The 14490-nt window shown below is 34.8% G+C and overlaps 1 protein-coding gene across 4 annotated transcripts in view; it reads right to left on the bottom strand.

Moving 5' to 3' along the window:
• ERCC8 (ERCC excision repair 8, CSA ubiquitin ligase complex subunit) overlaps positions 1 to 14490 on the bottom strand; it is a 71544-nt gene that overhangs the window by 36369 nt on the left and 20685 nt on the right. For all 4 annotated transcript variants that reach the window (XM_009240735.2, XM_002815587.4, XM_054555595.1 and 1 more), the window contains 2 exons: positions 12278 to 12379; positions 8487 to 8610 (listed from right to left, as the gene is read on the bottom strand). In XM_009240735.2, coding sequence (XP_009239010.1) covers positions 8487 to 8610; positions 12278 to 12379 — 226 coding nt within the window. Of the gene's footprint in view, positions 1 to 8486; positions 8611 to 12277; positions 12380 to 14490 lie in introns of those variants that run through there.

The raw sequence follows: 14490 nt of genomic DNA on the forward strand, positions 1-14490 counted from the left end.
TGATTATCCTGTTCCATTGTGTGGTGTTTTTCTTTTTTACTTACCAATATCACATTGCCTTAACTAGTATAACTTTATAGCAAGTCTTGATATCTGATAGTGAGGTCTTCCAACTTCACTCTTTTGTTTCAAGAGTGCCTTGCTGTTTTGCATTTCCATATGAACATTAGAATTAGCTAGTCAATTTTCAAAAAAGAAATCTTCTAAGAGTCTGATAGAAAATGCATTGATTCTATAGATCAGTTTGAGTAGAACTGATATTTTTACCACACTGAACCTTTTAATTCTTGAACATGGAATACCCCAAATTTATTTAGGTCTTAATTTCTCTCAATAATGTTCTAAAGTTCTCTGTGTATTCAGAATAGTCTTGTATATTTTTCATTAAATATATTACTAGGTATATGATGATTTTTGATGCTATGGTAAACAATATTGGTTTTGATATTTCATTTTATAATTGCTTGTGTTTGGAATTCAGAAATATAATTTACCTTGTATCCAGCAAATTTGCTAAATTTACTTATATTAATTCTAATAATTTGCCTATAGATTCTTTTGAATTTTCTACATTCATAATCACGTCTTCTGTGAATGACAGTTTAAATGCTTCTGTCCAGTTCCTATCCCTTTTATTTCCTTTCTTTGCTTTATTGCACTGACTAGGACATTCAGTACAATGTTGAACAGAGGATATAATGGGAATAATGCAAAGGGAAAGCTTTCAACATTTTACCACCAAATATAATGGTTGCTTTAGTTTTTTAAAAAAATAGATACTTTGTATCAAATTAAGGAATTTCTCTTCTATTCCTAGTATGCAGAGAATTTTATTTTTATTTTTATATATTTTTTAATTATACTTTTAAGTTCTAGGGTACATGTGCACAACATGCAGGTTTGTTACATAGGTATACATGTGCCATGTTGGTTTGCTGCACCCATTAACTCATCATTTACATTAGGTATTTCTCCTAATGCTATCCCTTCCCCTACTCCCCACCCCATGACAGTCCCCAGTATGTGATGTTCCCCTCCCTGTGTCCAAGTGTTCTCATTGTTCAATTCCCACCTATGAGTGAGAACATGTGGTGTTTGGTTTTCTGTCCTTGCGATAGTTTGCTGAGAATGATGGTTTCCAGCTTCATCCATTTCCCTGCAAAGGACATGAACTCATCTTTTTATGGCTGCATAGTATTCCATGGTATATATGTGCCACATTTTCTTAATCCAGTCTATCATTGATGGACATTTGGGTTGGATCCAAGTTTTTGCTATTGTGAATAGTGCCGCAATAAACATATGGTGCATGTGTCTTTACAGTAGAATGATTTATAATCCTTTGGGTATATACCCAGTAATGGGATGGCTGGGTCAAATGGTATTTCTAGTTCTAGATCCTTGAGGAATCGCCACACTGTCTTCCACAATGGTTGAACTAGTTTACACTTCCACCAACAGTGTAAAAGCGTTCCTATTTCTCCACATCCTCTCCAGCATCTGTTGTGTCCTGACTTTTTAATAATCGCCATCCTAACTGGTGTGAGATGGTATCGCACTGTGGTTTTGATTTGCCTTTCTCTGATGACCAGTGATGATGAGATTTTTTCATGTGCCTGTTGGCTGCATAAATGTCTTCTTTGAGAAGTGTCTGTTCATATGCTTTGCCAACTTTTTGATGGGGTTGTTTTTTCTTGTAAATTTGTTTAAGTTCTTTGTAGATTCTAGATATTAGCCCTTTGTCAGATGGGTAGATTGCAAAAATTTTCTCCCATTCTGTAGGTTGCATGTTCACTCTGATGGTAGTTTCTTTTGCTGTACAGAAGCTCTTTAGTTTAATTAGATCCCACTTGTCAATTTTGACTTTTGTTGCCATTGCTTTTGGTGTTTTAGACATGAAGTCCTTGCCCATGCCTATGGCCTGAATGGTATTGCCTAGGTTTTCTTCTAGGGTTTTTATGGTTTTAGGTCTAACATTTAAATCTTTAATCCATCTTGAATTAATTTTTGTATAAGGTGTAAGGAGGGGATCCAGTTTTAGCTTTCTACATGTGGCTAGCCACTTCTCCCGGCACCATTTATTAAATAGGGAATCCTTTCTCCATTTCTTGTTTTTGTCAGGTTTGTCAAAGATTGGATGGTTGTAGATGTGTGGTGTTATTTCTGAGGCCTCTGTTCTGTTCCATAGGTCTATATATCTGTTTTGGTACCAGTACCATGCTGTTTTGGTTACTGTAGCCTTGTAGTATAGTTTGAAGTCAGGTAGTGTGATGCCTCCAGCTTTGTTCTTTTGGCTTAGGATTGTCTTGGTAATGTGGGCTCTTTTTTGGTTCCAAGTGAACTTTAAAGTAGTTTTTTCCAATTCTGTGAAGAAAGTCATTGGTAGCTTAATGTGGATGGTATTCAATCTATAAATTACCTTGGGCAGTATGGCCATTTTCACAATATTGATTCTTTCTATCCATAAGCATGGAATGTTCTTTCATTTGTTTGTGTCCTCTTTTATTTTGTTGAGCAGTGGTTTGTAGTTTTCCTTGAAGAGGTCCTTCACATCCCTTGTAAGTTGGATTCCTAGGTATTTCATTCTCTTTGTAGCAATTGAGAATGGAGTTTACTCATGATTTGGCTCTCTGTTTGTCTGTTATTGGTATATAGGAATGCCTGTGATTTTTGCATGTTGATTTTGTATCCTGAGACTTTGCTGAAGTTGCTTATCTGCTTAAAGAGATTTTGGGCTCAGACAATGGGGTTTTCTAAATATACAATCATGTCATCTGCAAACGGGGACAATTTGACTTCCTCTTTTCCTAACTGAATACCCTTTATCTCTTTCTCTTGCCTGATTGCCCTGGCCAGAACTTCCAAAACTATGTTAAATAGGAGTGGTGAGAGAGGGCATCCTTGTCTTGTGCCAGTTTTCAAAGGGAATGCTTCCAGTTTTTGCCCATTCAGTATGATATTGGCTGTGGGTTTATCATAAATAGCCCTTATTATTTTGAGATACATTCCATCAATACCTAGTTTATTGAGAGTTTTTGGCATGAAGGGCTGTTGCATTTTCTCAAAGGCTTTTTCTGCATCTGTTGAGATAATCATGCGGTTTTTGTTGTTAGTTCTGTTTATGTGACGGATTACGTGTATTGATTTGTGTATGTTGAACCAGCCTTGCATCCCAGGGATGAAACCAACTTGATCATGGTGGATAAGCTTTTTGATATGCTGCTGGATTCGGTTTGCCAGTATTTTACTGAGGATTTTCGGATCGATGTTCATTTGGGATATTGGTGTAAAATTCTCTTTTTTTGTTGTGTCTCTGCCAGGCTTTGGTATCAGGATGATGCTGGCCTCATAAAATGAGTTAGGGAGGATTCCCTCTTTTTCTATTGATTGGAATAGTTTCAGAAAGAACGGTACCAGCTCCTCTTTGTACCTCTGGTAGAATTCGGTTGTGAATCTGTTTGGTCCTGGACTTTTTTTTGGTTGGTAGGCTATTAATTATTGCCTCTATTTCAGAACCTGTTATTGGTCTATTCGGAGATTCAACTTCTTCGTGGTTTAGTCTTGGGAGGGTGTATGTGTCCAGGAATTTATCCATTTCTTCTCGATTTTCTAGTTTATTTGCATAGAGGTGTTTATAGTATTCTCTGATGGTAGTATTTCTGTGGGATTGGTGGTGATATTCCCTTTATCATTTTTTATTGCGTCTATTTGATTCTCCTCTCTTTTCTTCTTCATTAGTCTTGCTAGCGGTCTATCAATTTTGTGGATCTTTTCAAAAAACCTGCTCCTGGATTCATTGATTTTTTGAAGGGTTTTTTGTGTCTCTACTTCCTTCAGTTCTATTCTGATCTTAGTTATTTCTTGCGTTCTGCTAACTTTTGAATTTGTTTGTTCTTGCTTCTCTAGTTCTTTTAATTGGGATGTTAGGGTGTCGATTTTAGATCTTTCCTGCTTTCTCTTGTGGGCATTTAGTGCTATAAATTGCCCTCTACACACTGCTTTAAATGTGTCCCAGAGATTCTGGTATGTTGTGTCTTTGTTCTCATTGGTTTCAAAGAACATCTTTATTTCTGCCTTCATTTCGTTATGTACCCAGTAGTCATTCAGGAGCAGGTTGTTCAGTTCCCATGCAGTTGTGTGGTTTTGAGTTAGTTTCTTAATCCTGAGTTCTAATTTGATTGCACTGTGGTCTGAGAGAGTTTGTTGTGATTTGTGTTCTTTTACATTTGCTGAGGAGTGCTTTACTTCCAACTATGTGGTCAATTCTGGAATAAGTGCAATGTGGTGGTAGGAAGAATGTACATTGTGTTGATTTGGGGTGGAGAGTTCTGTAGATGTCTATTAGGTCTGCTTAGTGCAGAGCTGAGTTCAAGTCCTGGATATCCTTGTTAACCTTCGGTCTCATTGATCTGTCTAATGTTGACAGTGGGGTTTTAAAATCTCCCATTATTATTGTGTGGGAGTCTAAGTCTCCTTGTAGGCCTGTATGGACTTGCTTACGAATCTGTGTGCTCCTGTATTGGGTGCATATATATTTAGGATAGTTAGCTCTTCTTCTTGTGATCCCTTTACCATTATGTAATAGCCTTCTTTGTCTCTTTTGATCTTTGTTGGTTTAAAGTCTGTTTTATCAGAGACCAGGATTGCAACCCCTGCTTTTTTTTTGCTTTCCATTTGCTTGGTAGATCTTCCTCCATACTTTTATTTTGAGCCTATGTGTGTCAGTATGCAGAGAATTTTTAAAAATGAGGATGGCCACAGTGGCTGCTTGTAATCCCAACACTTTTAGAGGCCAAAGTGGGAGGATCATTTGTGGCCAGATTTTGACACCAGCCTGGGCAAGACAGAGAGACACTGTCTCTACAAAAAGTTAAAAAATTAGCCGGAGATGGTGGTGCACACCTGTAGCCTTCACTACTTCAGAGCCTGAGCTGAGAGGATCCCTTGAGCCCGGGAGTTTGAGGTTACAGTGAGCTATAATTGCGCCACTGCACTCTAGCTTGAGCAACAGGGCAAGACTCTTGTCTCTTAAAAAAAAAAAAAAAAAAAAAAAAAGGATATTGACTTTTATTTCAAAATTTTCGTATCTATTGAGATGACTAATATGTAGTTTTCCCCCTTCATTCTATTAACATGATGAATTACATTAGTTGATTTATAGATGTTAAAACAACCTTGTTTTTGTCCACTCATGATATATTATTCTTTTTGTATGTTGCTAGATTCTACATATTAATAGTTGATTTAGGATTTTTGTATTTATATTTGTAAGAGACATTGGCTTGTAATTTTCCATATAATGTCCTTGTAAATTTTGAAATCATGGATATACTGGCCCCATAAAAAAAGTTTACAAAAGTTCCTTTTTTTCCTCTTGAAGCATTTGTATAAGATTGGTATTATCTCTTTTTTAAGTGTTTAGAATAATTTACTCGTAAAGGCATCTAGGCCTGGAGATGTCAGTCTTCTTCTATTGTCTGTTTTTCCTCCTAAGCTCATTTGTTGGTAAGCTTGGAAGTTTCTGATTGAGTGCTAGAAATTACATAGACAAAATTGGGAGAGATTCTGCATTATGTTATCCTCCTCTAGAGAAGATCCGATCTCTCTTTGGCAGGTAGGAGAGGGAAGATCATATCAATTCAAACATAAAGCTTGTCTGCTGTCGTAGAGTTCTGTAATAATTTTCTACTGATGCAGTAAGGAATTACCACATACTTACTAATTTATAACACAAATTTATTATCTGTAATAAATCTGTTCTACAGGTTAAAATTCTCACATAGGTCTCAGTGGATTATAATCAAGGTGTTGACAGGCTGCATTCCTTTTTGGAGGCTCTAGGAGAGAACACTTTCTCCATCTTCCAGAGACCACCCACATTTCTTGGCTCGTGATCCCCTTAATCCACCTTCAAAGCTAGCAATTTTACATTTCTCTGGCCATTCTCCCAGTCAAATTTACCCCGTCTCCTTCTGCCTCCCACTTCCATTTTTTAAGATTGTTATGATTACGTTGGGCCCACCAGGATAATTCAGTATTATCTCACTGTCTTGAGGTCAGGCGATTGGCAACCTTAATTCCCCTTTGTTATGTTCTAGAGATTAGCACATAGACATCTGGGAGCGGGACATGATGCTGCCTACCACAGGCTCCATCTACCTCCTATTTGTACCCATTATTAGAGTATACCCCTCTAGGTGCCCTAAGAGCCTGGGTGTTTTTCTAGGCCCCCTTCTACTTAGCAAGTACTGCACTGCAATTCTTCTCTCCAGTACCATGTGACTGGGGAAAATTGCTGTTCTTCAAATGTCTTCTGCTTCATTTCTTAAGTCTATGGTGTCACATAGCTTGGTCAGCGAATATCTCAAAGAAAAAACCAGTGCAAGATGTTAGGCTGATTTCTCTGCATCTCTCTTCTTTCTGTGATCTTGACCCTTTAATTTCTGGCTGTCTTGGCAGCCCACATTCCAATTTCTGTCTCTCTAGCTTTATGAAATTGACTAAAGTCCCACTCATTTATCTGCCTCTTAGAAGCTATCCAATGCCTGTCTTCTCAGTCTCCTGTCCTACTTTAATGACAAATGTCCAAAGAGAAAAAGAGTGTGTGGAAAGTTGAATGCATTTCTGTAAGTGTTCTCTCTAGGATCTGATTCTCAATTCCTAGATTTCTTGGCAGCTTTCTAAAACCCTCAACTAGATGCCTGTTTATCCTTTATCTAGCTTTTCTCAATGGAGGTGCTGGTTTGGCTACAAGATATCCATTATAGTCAGAAGTGAAAGCTCATGACATTCATTTAATTATTAAAATATATTCTCATTTTCAATGACATGTATTTTAAATAAATACACTTTATTATAAAAATAAATCTGAAATAATAGGACTATTCTAATGTAGCAAGGTCAAAAAAACACATCGATTTAGTTTGAATTATTAGAAGTGTATTAAATTTGCATTTATATACACAACACTGTTTTGTTTTGCTCACTAGAATCATAATACACTCCATGATTTTATTACTTTTTAATATGTGGCCAGTTACATACATTGTTAGTCATCCCTAAAGCATTTACTCAGCAGTTACTGTACACAGCACTGAATTTAGTAATGTATAAGACATAGTACTTTCTTTGGGGAAGTAACAATCTAGAACAACAAATAAGACAAACAAGTATGAAAATGATATTATAAAGTAGTATGAGAATGTATTGAAATAAGAATACAGAAAATAGTGCTATAAAGTAAAATAATGGTTAATATGTACTCCAGAAGCTAAAATCACAAAACTGCATGATAGAACTAAAAGGGACCTTAGACACTATCTAGTCTGACACTTTAATTTTATAGCTGAAGAGACCTTTGATAACAAATTAAATGACTTATCTAAAGCAACAAATCTCATAAGTGGCAGAATGGAACTAGAACTCTGGCATTTGCAGTCTTGGCTCAATGTAATTGTAAAAAAAGATGTGACCTTAGGAGAAGGGAAAAGTTGCAAGGGAAAGGGACTTGAGGTAGGGAATACAACAGATTCAAAATATGATCAGTTTAGTTGTAGCAAAGCATTTGTGTTGAAAACTGGTAGAACGTAGGATTGAAGGAACAAGGGCTGAAGTCACAGAGAACTTGGAATGCCAGGCTGAGTTTAGACAATGGGAATCCCTAGAGGGTTTGGGTAGTGACATGATGAAACTGCTTTATAATAAGATTAATTCTGGGGTAGAACTTAGTGTAGACAATGTAGAAGGTAAGGCGGTGATTTTAGTAGTCTAGATGTGCAGTAAAGGCAAGGGAAATAGAAAAGAGAGGTATGAGAGAGTTTGAAGAAAGGATTGCTAAGATTTTATGACTAAATTTAATGAGATGTGATCATGTTCAGTTTGGACCATGTTAAGTTTGAAGGGATGACACTACATTTAAGTATACAGGTACTGTAGGAAAGTAGAGAAATATCAGAGTAGAGCTCAGAGAAAAGATTAGCACTTGGAATGTAAATTTGACCAAATGTCATACAAACTATTATCCATTGCTTGCCTTTACTAAGCTATAGTATTAACAGCTTTCTCCTTCAAGTTTTTAGATCAATCAAAGATAAATCCAATTTTCTACTTTAGATTACTAGATCATAGTAGTTTTCACAAAGAGATAATAATATTAGCTAATAGTTCTTGAGCATTTACTATATGCTATGTACTGTACTAGGTACTTTACACATATTGGCTCATTTAATCCTCACAACCATACTATAATCATTATTCCCATTTACAGATGAGAAAGACACACAGAGGTTTGGACATCTGCCCAATGTCATACAGCTGTCAGCAGCACAGCCAGGATATGAACTCAAGCAGTTTAGCTCTTCTTAACCACTGTACTGCTTTCACATCTAACATATATGACATCTCAGCAAATAATCATACTAAAATGGTTTAGGATTAAATTCTCCTTCATCCTACAAAGCAATCTGCAAATGTTTTAATGTACTTACTTGTAATGTATTTGTATCCCATACTTTCAGAGTTTTATCAAATGAGCTTGACGTGAACATGCCAGTGTCATGAGGATACCACTGTACAGTCTCCACACTGTATCTGTGAACATCAGGATGATCTCTACAAAACAGCAATCAAAATTTACATTAACTGACTTACGTGAGTTTCAAAACTGGTACTATATTAAGAACAAGTAGTAGTCTCAGGTAGGATGATATGAATGGCCAAACTGAGATCACATGCCTGTGTCCTAGCTGTGTAGAAGAAGGCGAGAAAGAATGTCCAGGCATCTCTAGATTCAGGCTCCCATTGTGTGATGTAGAGACATGCCTCCTACTAAGGGTCATAATGTGAAAGATTTTCTGTTTTTGTACTATATACAGCCTGGAGGGATCAGCCAACTACAATGGACTTCTTTCATCTTGGAAGAGTGATTTGGTCTTACTGAAAGAGACAGCTGTTTTGGTTTTGGATTTGCTTTTCCAGAGTCTCATTCTATTAGCACTACTATTCTTAGAATTATTGAATGCCTCACACACCTCCATGGTATTCCATACAATATTGCTTCTTATCAAGGAACTTATTCTATGACCAAAGAATGCAACTGGTGTAGGCCCATGAGATTTCGCATCTTATGTAACCCACCATCCATAAAAACATAACATGTTGAAGACTCTATGACGTCAGCTACAATACACCACCTTGTGAGGGTGGTATGCTGTCCTGAAGGATGTAGTATATGCTCCGAACCAGCGACCAACATAGTGTGTTATCTAACTGAATCTTGATTCAAAGAAACTGGCTTTTAAGAGAGATTTATGAGACAAAGAGGGAAATTTGAACACAGACTGGATATTTAACATAGATAATTTTTGTGTATTTAAGATAGTGGTACTGTAGTTATGCTCACAAAGTCTTTATCTTTTAGAGATATAAATAATTATGAATAAACGATAGGTTGTTCGAGATTTGCTTCAACATAATTATGAGGGTGGATGGGTGGGATGTAGAGATGAAACAAGATGGGTTATGATGGTTGGTGAAGCTGGGTGATTGATACACAGGTCATTATACAACTCTCCAATCTTGTATATGTTTGAAATTTCCCATAGAAAACAAAAGTTAACAGAAGACTTCTGCAACCCTACGCAGATACAACCATGATGCTTTTGGATTCCTTAAGATGAAGGTTTGGGACCTTAAAACAGTTGTGGTGCTATCTGAAGGAATGAGAACACAAATAAGGAAAGTCTTAAGTGCCAGCTCTGGCATTAAAACAGCTGCTAAAATACAAGAACTATAGTGCCTACTCATATTTCCTTTTTTTCTCTGTAAATATTTATATATTTTAACTAATTTTCCCTTTCCTCTCTTACCTTTATTATTTTTATAGGTTAACTATATAATTGAGTTCACAAATTGTATAATACTGATAAAGGATAAATTAAACTAGTGGAAAAATGAACATGACCTTGAAATACAGCCAGGTGTGGTAACTAAATCAACTTAGGATCATCATCCTTTGGGGAAGAGGATGATCACCTTTTTGGCTGTATAGTGAAGATTTGCATTAGGTTAGGCTGGAAATTTTTTTTAAAAAACAGTAAGTATGGGAAGAAAGGTGTATATGCATGCTGGACAGCCAAATGGGTGGATTGTAGGGGACATGTGCCTTTTTTTCTTGGCTGATGAGCATTCAAACTCCTGTTTGGAGGGAATCTCCTTTGTTTTACTGAAAAGAAGAGCTCTACCTCTTCTTACAGAAAGCAAAGGACTCTAGACATTCTCTTTTCCTAGGAGAGTTAGCCATTATTCAAAGCTGAGGAGTTGAGAGTCTGTGTTGGTGACATACAGCAAAACCCAAACTAATGTTCCTATGGTGTGACCCTGACTGTGTTCTCTATCCTGACTTCTTTTGTTTTCTGCTTGTTTTCTAAGTCTGATTCTCCCATCTTCCTGACAGTTATGTGAGATACTAAATATTCTTCCAATAAATTTCTGCTTAAGATAAGCAGATTGATTTCCTTTTGCTTCTAAGAATATTGACTTCTACAGAGATTTTTCCAGTGATACTACTTTTAAATGAAACAAATTTTTAATGTAGTGATAACAAATAAAAGCTCACTTATATTTTAAGTTTAAATTTTAAAATAGGACAAAATAGTTTATTATGTTACTATATATGTTCTGTTATTTTCATTTATATTTAATAAGAATTTTGGTAGAGGAAAGGAATCTTTTTAGTGCTCAAGGACAAACACATTAAGTATACTAATAGTAAGCATCAGAAAATAGTCTAAGTCACATTAACTTAATAATAGTCTTTATTGAAATTATTTTTAAATTAGATTGTAAATTCTTCAGATGTATAAAATGCTATTAGAACTCATTTTGTAAAGATGCATACTATATGTCCATTTTCAAATTCAAAGTCACACTTTTAAATATAGAGTCTGAATCCAAGAATAAAATCATAGTAAAACAAGATTAACACATTAGGCATTTATTTATGTCACAAACGAAAAAAAAGCAAATCACAGTCCCTCATGGAATATTATGTAGCACGTGGAATAGGTGAAAATACTATTTTGCTATGTAACAAAATAAATTTAATGTTAAAATGTTAGCTAGGATAAAAATAAGATAAAAATGAATTTAATTAATTAACATGACTTTTTTTGTTATTGAGGGTGGGAAGAGAGTATAAATGGCCTAAGTCTCTAAGTTCTAGAGTATTTGAGGCGATATCTTGTTTTGTACTAAGTATTCCTGTAAGTACATTGCTTTTCACTTATGCAGTGGTTTCAGTTTTCAACATGCTTTTAAAAAGATAGTATTTCATTTAATTCTCATAGAAACGTATAAGAACCACAGGGCATGTATACTGATTTCTAAAACAAAATAATGTGAAGCTGAGATTCACTGATTTTCCCAAATTTGTATTTCTAATGTGAAGCACCAGAGCCAACAAACAATAGCAAATCTCCTCATAAATATTCCATAGCATATATTCTAATGGTTTGGGAAGAGCTGTAATAGATAGTTGATGTTAATGTTTACAAAGTTTTCCCTCTTGAAAGCATTTACTCAGTGCCCATTCTCTCTGTTAATTCAAAGGTCTGCTCATTATCAGATTGAATATAGGTGATGAGAAAGGATTAAATGACCACAATGGAAAAATTACAATGTCACAAAACATTTTATTAGAGACTTAAAAAAAATTATCACAAGATTGGTAAGCCAGTAGAGAACAGTCGGAGAAGACAAGTATTACAGATGTATGTTTTTAAGTTAGGCATCTTTAAGTAGAGAGACAAGACGGGGTGAGTGGGTATATGTGTATGTGTGTGTTTGGTGAGAGAATACCAATATGTTTAGTGTATCTAAACCTTTTTCTTCCATTAGTATCAGTCGAAAATCTAATTTGTGTTTATAATTAGCTGAAGGACTATAAATGAATCTTACACTAAATGGTACTAAAAACTCTAATTAGTTACTGAGATGTGCTATGTAGGTAAAGAAAAAGGACATAATCACAAGTTTTTTAAAAATAAAATCCTTATGAAAATTGATACCAAAGTTGCTTTGGGAAAGACACATGTTAAAAAACTATACCTGAATGTCAGTTACTATTTTCAAGAAAGTGTCAAGGAACAGCCATGCAAATGTGTTATGTGAACCATTCGCTTGACCCATTCACTTGACCACAATTTTCATGTTTTGCATTCGATGCAAAAAATACTCAACTATTTACAAATTCATAAATTTTTACATTTTTAATACATACCTGCCAATGGAACACACTGCTTTACATGTGTAATAAGATTGTCTGCTGGAGTTCTCAAGGTCATAAAGTACAATCACACCATCTGAACCACCTGATAACATGCTGATAATAAAAAAGTTCACATTAATTTATCATTTTATTTATTATTTAGTCCATTTATTTATGATTGCAAATTTCTAAAAACCGATTTGCAAACACTCAAATGTATTAAGGATACATTAATTTGTAATAAGTTAATCCTCAATAACACAGACTTCATAAACTAAAATTTCTTAATGTTTAATACAAGAATGAATACAAAAAAATTCATTCTGTGATCATTTCAAGTTTACTTCCGTAACTTCAAAAAGAAAGGGTGACAGAAACAAGATGGCAAAAGAGATTTCTTAAGAAAGTAAAATATTACAAAGTTATTTTAAATGTCCTAATTATGACTATGCCAAATAAAAAAGGAATTAGATAAACCAACTATTACTGACACTTGCTATTTGGCTCTGGGCAAGTTATACCACCTGTCTAAGACTCAACATTTGTAAAGGAGGGCGACATTTTTACCTGAATCACAGTGTTGATAATAAAAGTGCAAAATTCTTTTTATAGTACCTGGCAAAAAATAGGGGCTCAATAAATGTTAGATTCCTTCCTTCTCTTATGAATGCATTCACTCAATTCATTCAACTTTAAGTTCCTACAATGTTAGACACTCTGCTAAAACAACTGTGAACAAGGCAGGCATGGTTCCTGTCTTCGCAGAGTTTACAATCCAATAGGGAAAACAAGTAGTATGCATAATCACACAAATTATTAGTTATGATTGGGATCACTGTGACAATAACTTATTTTTATTCTAGTTTGGAAATTCAGGAACAGTTTCCCTGATTGCAATATTTAAGCTGGTATGTGAAGGATGATTCAAAGTTAGCCAGACAGTTGTGGAAGTAACAATCCAAGCCCATTCTAGGAACCAAAAGAAGGGATTTGTTGCTGGAGCAGTGTGGAAGGGAAAGAGTGGTGCGAGATGAGAGGCAGGAGCCAAACCACTGGAAACCTTACTTTTGGGAGTAAAAGAGGGTGCTAAAAAATTAGCAATATCTTTTTTTGGAAACAATTATTGACTCACTCTCAAGCTGGTCTATTATATTGGTAGAACCTACAAAATTATTCTATTCAAAAACTTTGCAAAAATATTTCTAAAAAGTAAAAGTAACAAGCATATATACTAAAGCTATATACATTGATTGAACTTAATAATATGTAAAATCATTCCTGGTACTTCATATACTTTAATCAGTTTCTTAACCATATTTGTCTCTAAGACTGTTGCTGTGTTTTTTTAAATGGGATTTTTCAATATGATCTTATTAGTTTTATTGGCATAAAATTGTCTAAAAATCATCCTTAAATCTGGAGTTGTTGACACCTTTAACTGACTTCCCTGAAAGCCATAATGTTTAATTTAGGAAATAACAATAGATGATGAGGTATATGGTAAGTTCAGAGAAAATTCTGCAAAATGGAGGATATTCTTGAAATGTGCAAATATTTCAGATTATTTTCACTGTTTTTACCTTAATTCAAAGTACCTTTCTTTAGTATACTTCTTTTTTTACAAGATAAAATTCTCCTTGAACAAATTCTCTATTTTATGTCTCTTTTGGATGTTACACCAAATTTAAATATTATAAAATCTTAGACATTGTGAATGTTATTCCATTACAAAATATACATTTATCCCAATTACAAATATACATTTATTCCCAATTAAAAATAGAGGCACCATCAAAAATTCTTCAGAGGTCCAAACAATGCAATCTCTCTAGATCATCACTCTTTCCTTTTCACCTCACAGTAACTCATTATCATGATTTTTATTGTAGTCACTGTCTTTCTCTTCTGTATAGTTCATAGTTCAACACCTGAGAGTGTACACATGAATATTAGCTTTGCTTTTTAAAAACATTTTAATGTCTTTTAACTTTAAGCTACAGGTCTCCTCTATCTTTCTTCCTCCCTCCTGTACTTTTCCCCTATCTTGTAATTTATTTGTTGCAAAAACCAGATCATTTGTCCTGTAATTGCCAGCCTGGACTTCGGTGACTGCACTCGTGCGCTATAATTTAAAATAATTTCTATTTGCCATTGCTCTTTATTGTGATGTGATATTAGCAGACAAACCAATATCTAGATCCATCAATTTATACATCTATATAAAG

Source organism: Pongo abelii, chromosome 4 (genome assembly GCF_028885655.2).
Source record: "Pongo abelii isolate AG06213 chromosome 4, NHGRI_mPonAbe1-v2.0_pri, whole genome shotgun sequence".
NCBI lineage: Eukaryota > Metazoa > Chordata > Mammalia > Primates > Hominidae > Pongo > Pongo abelii.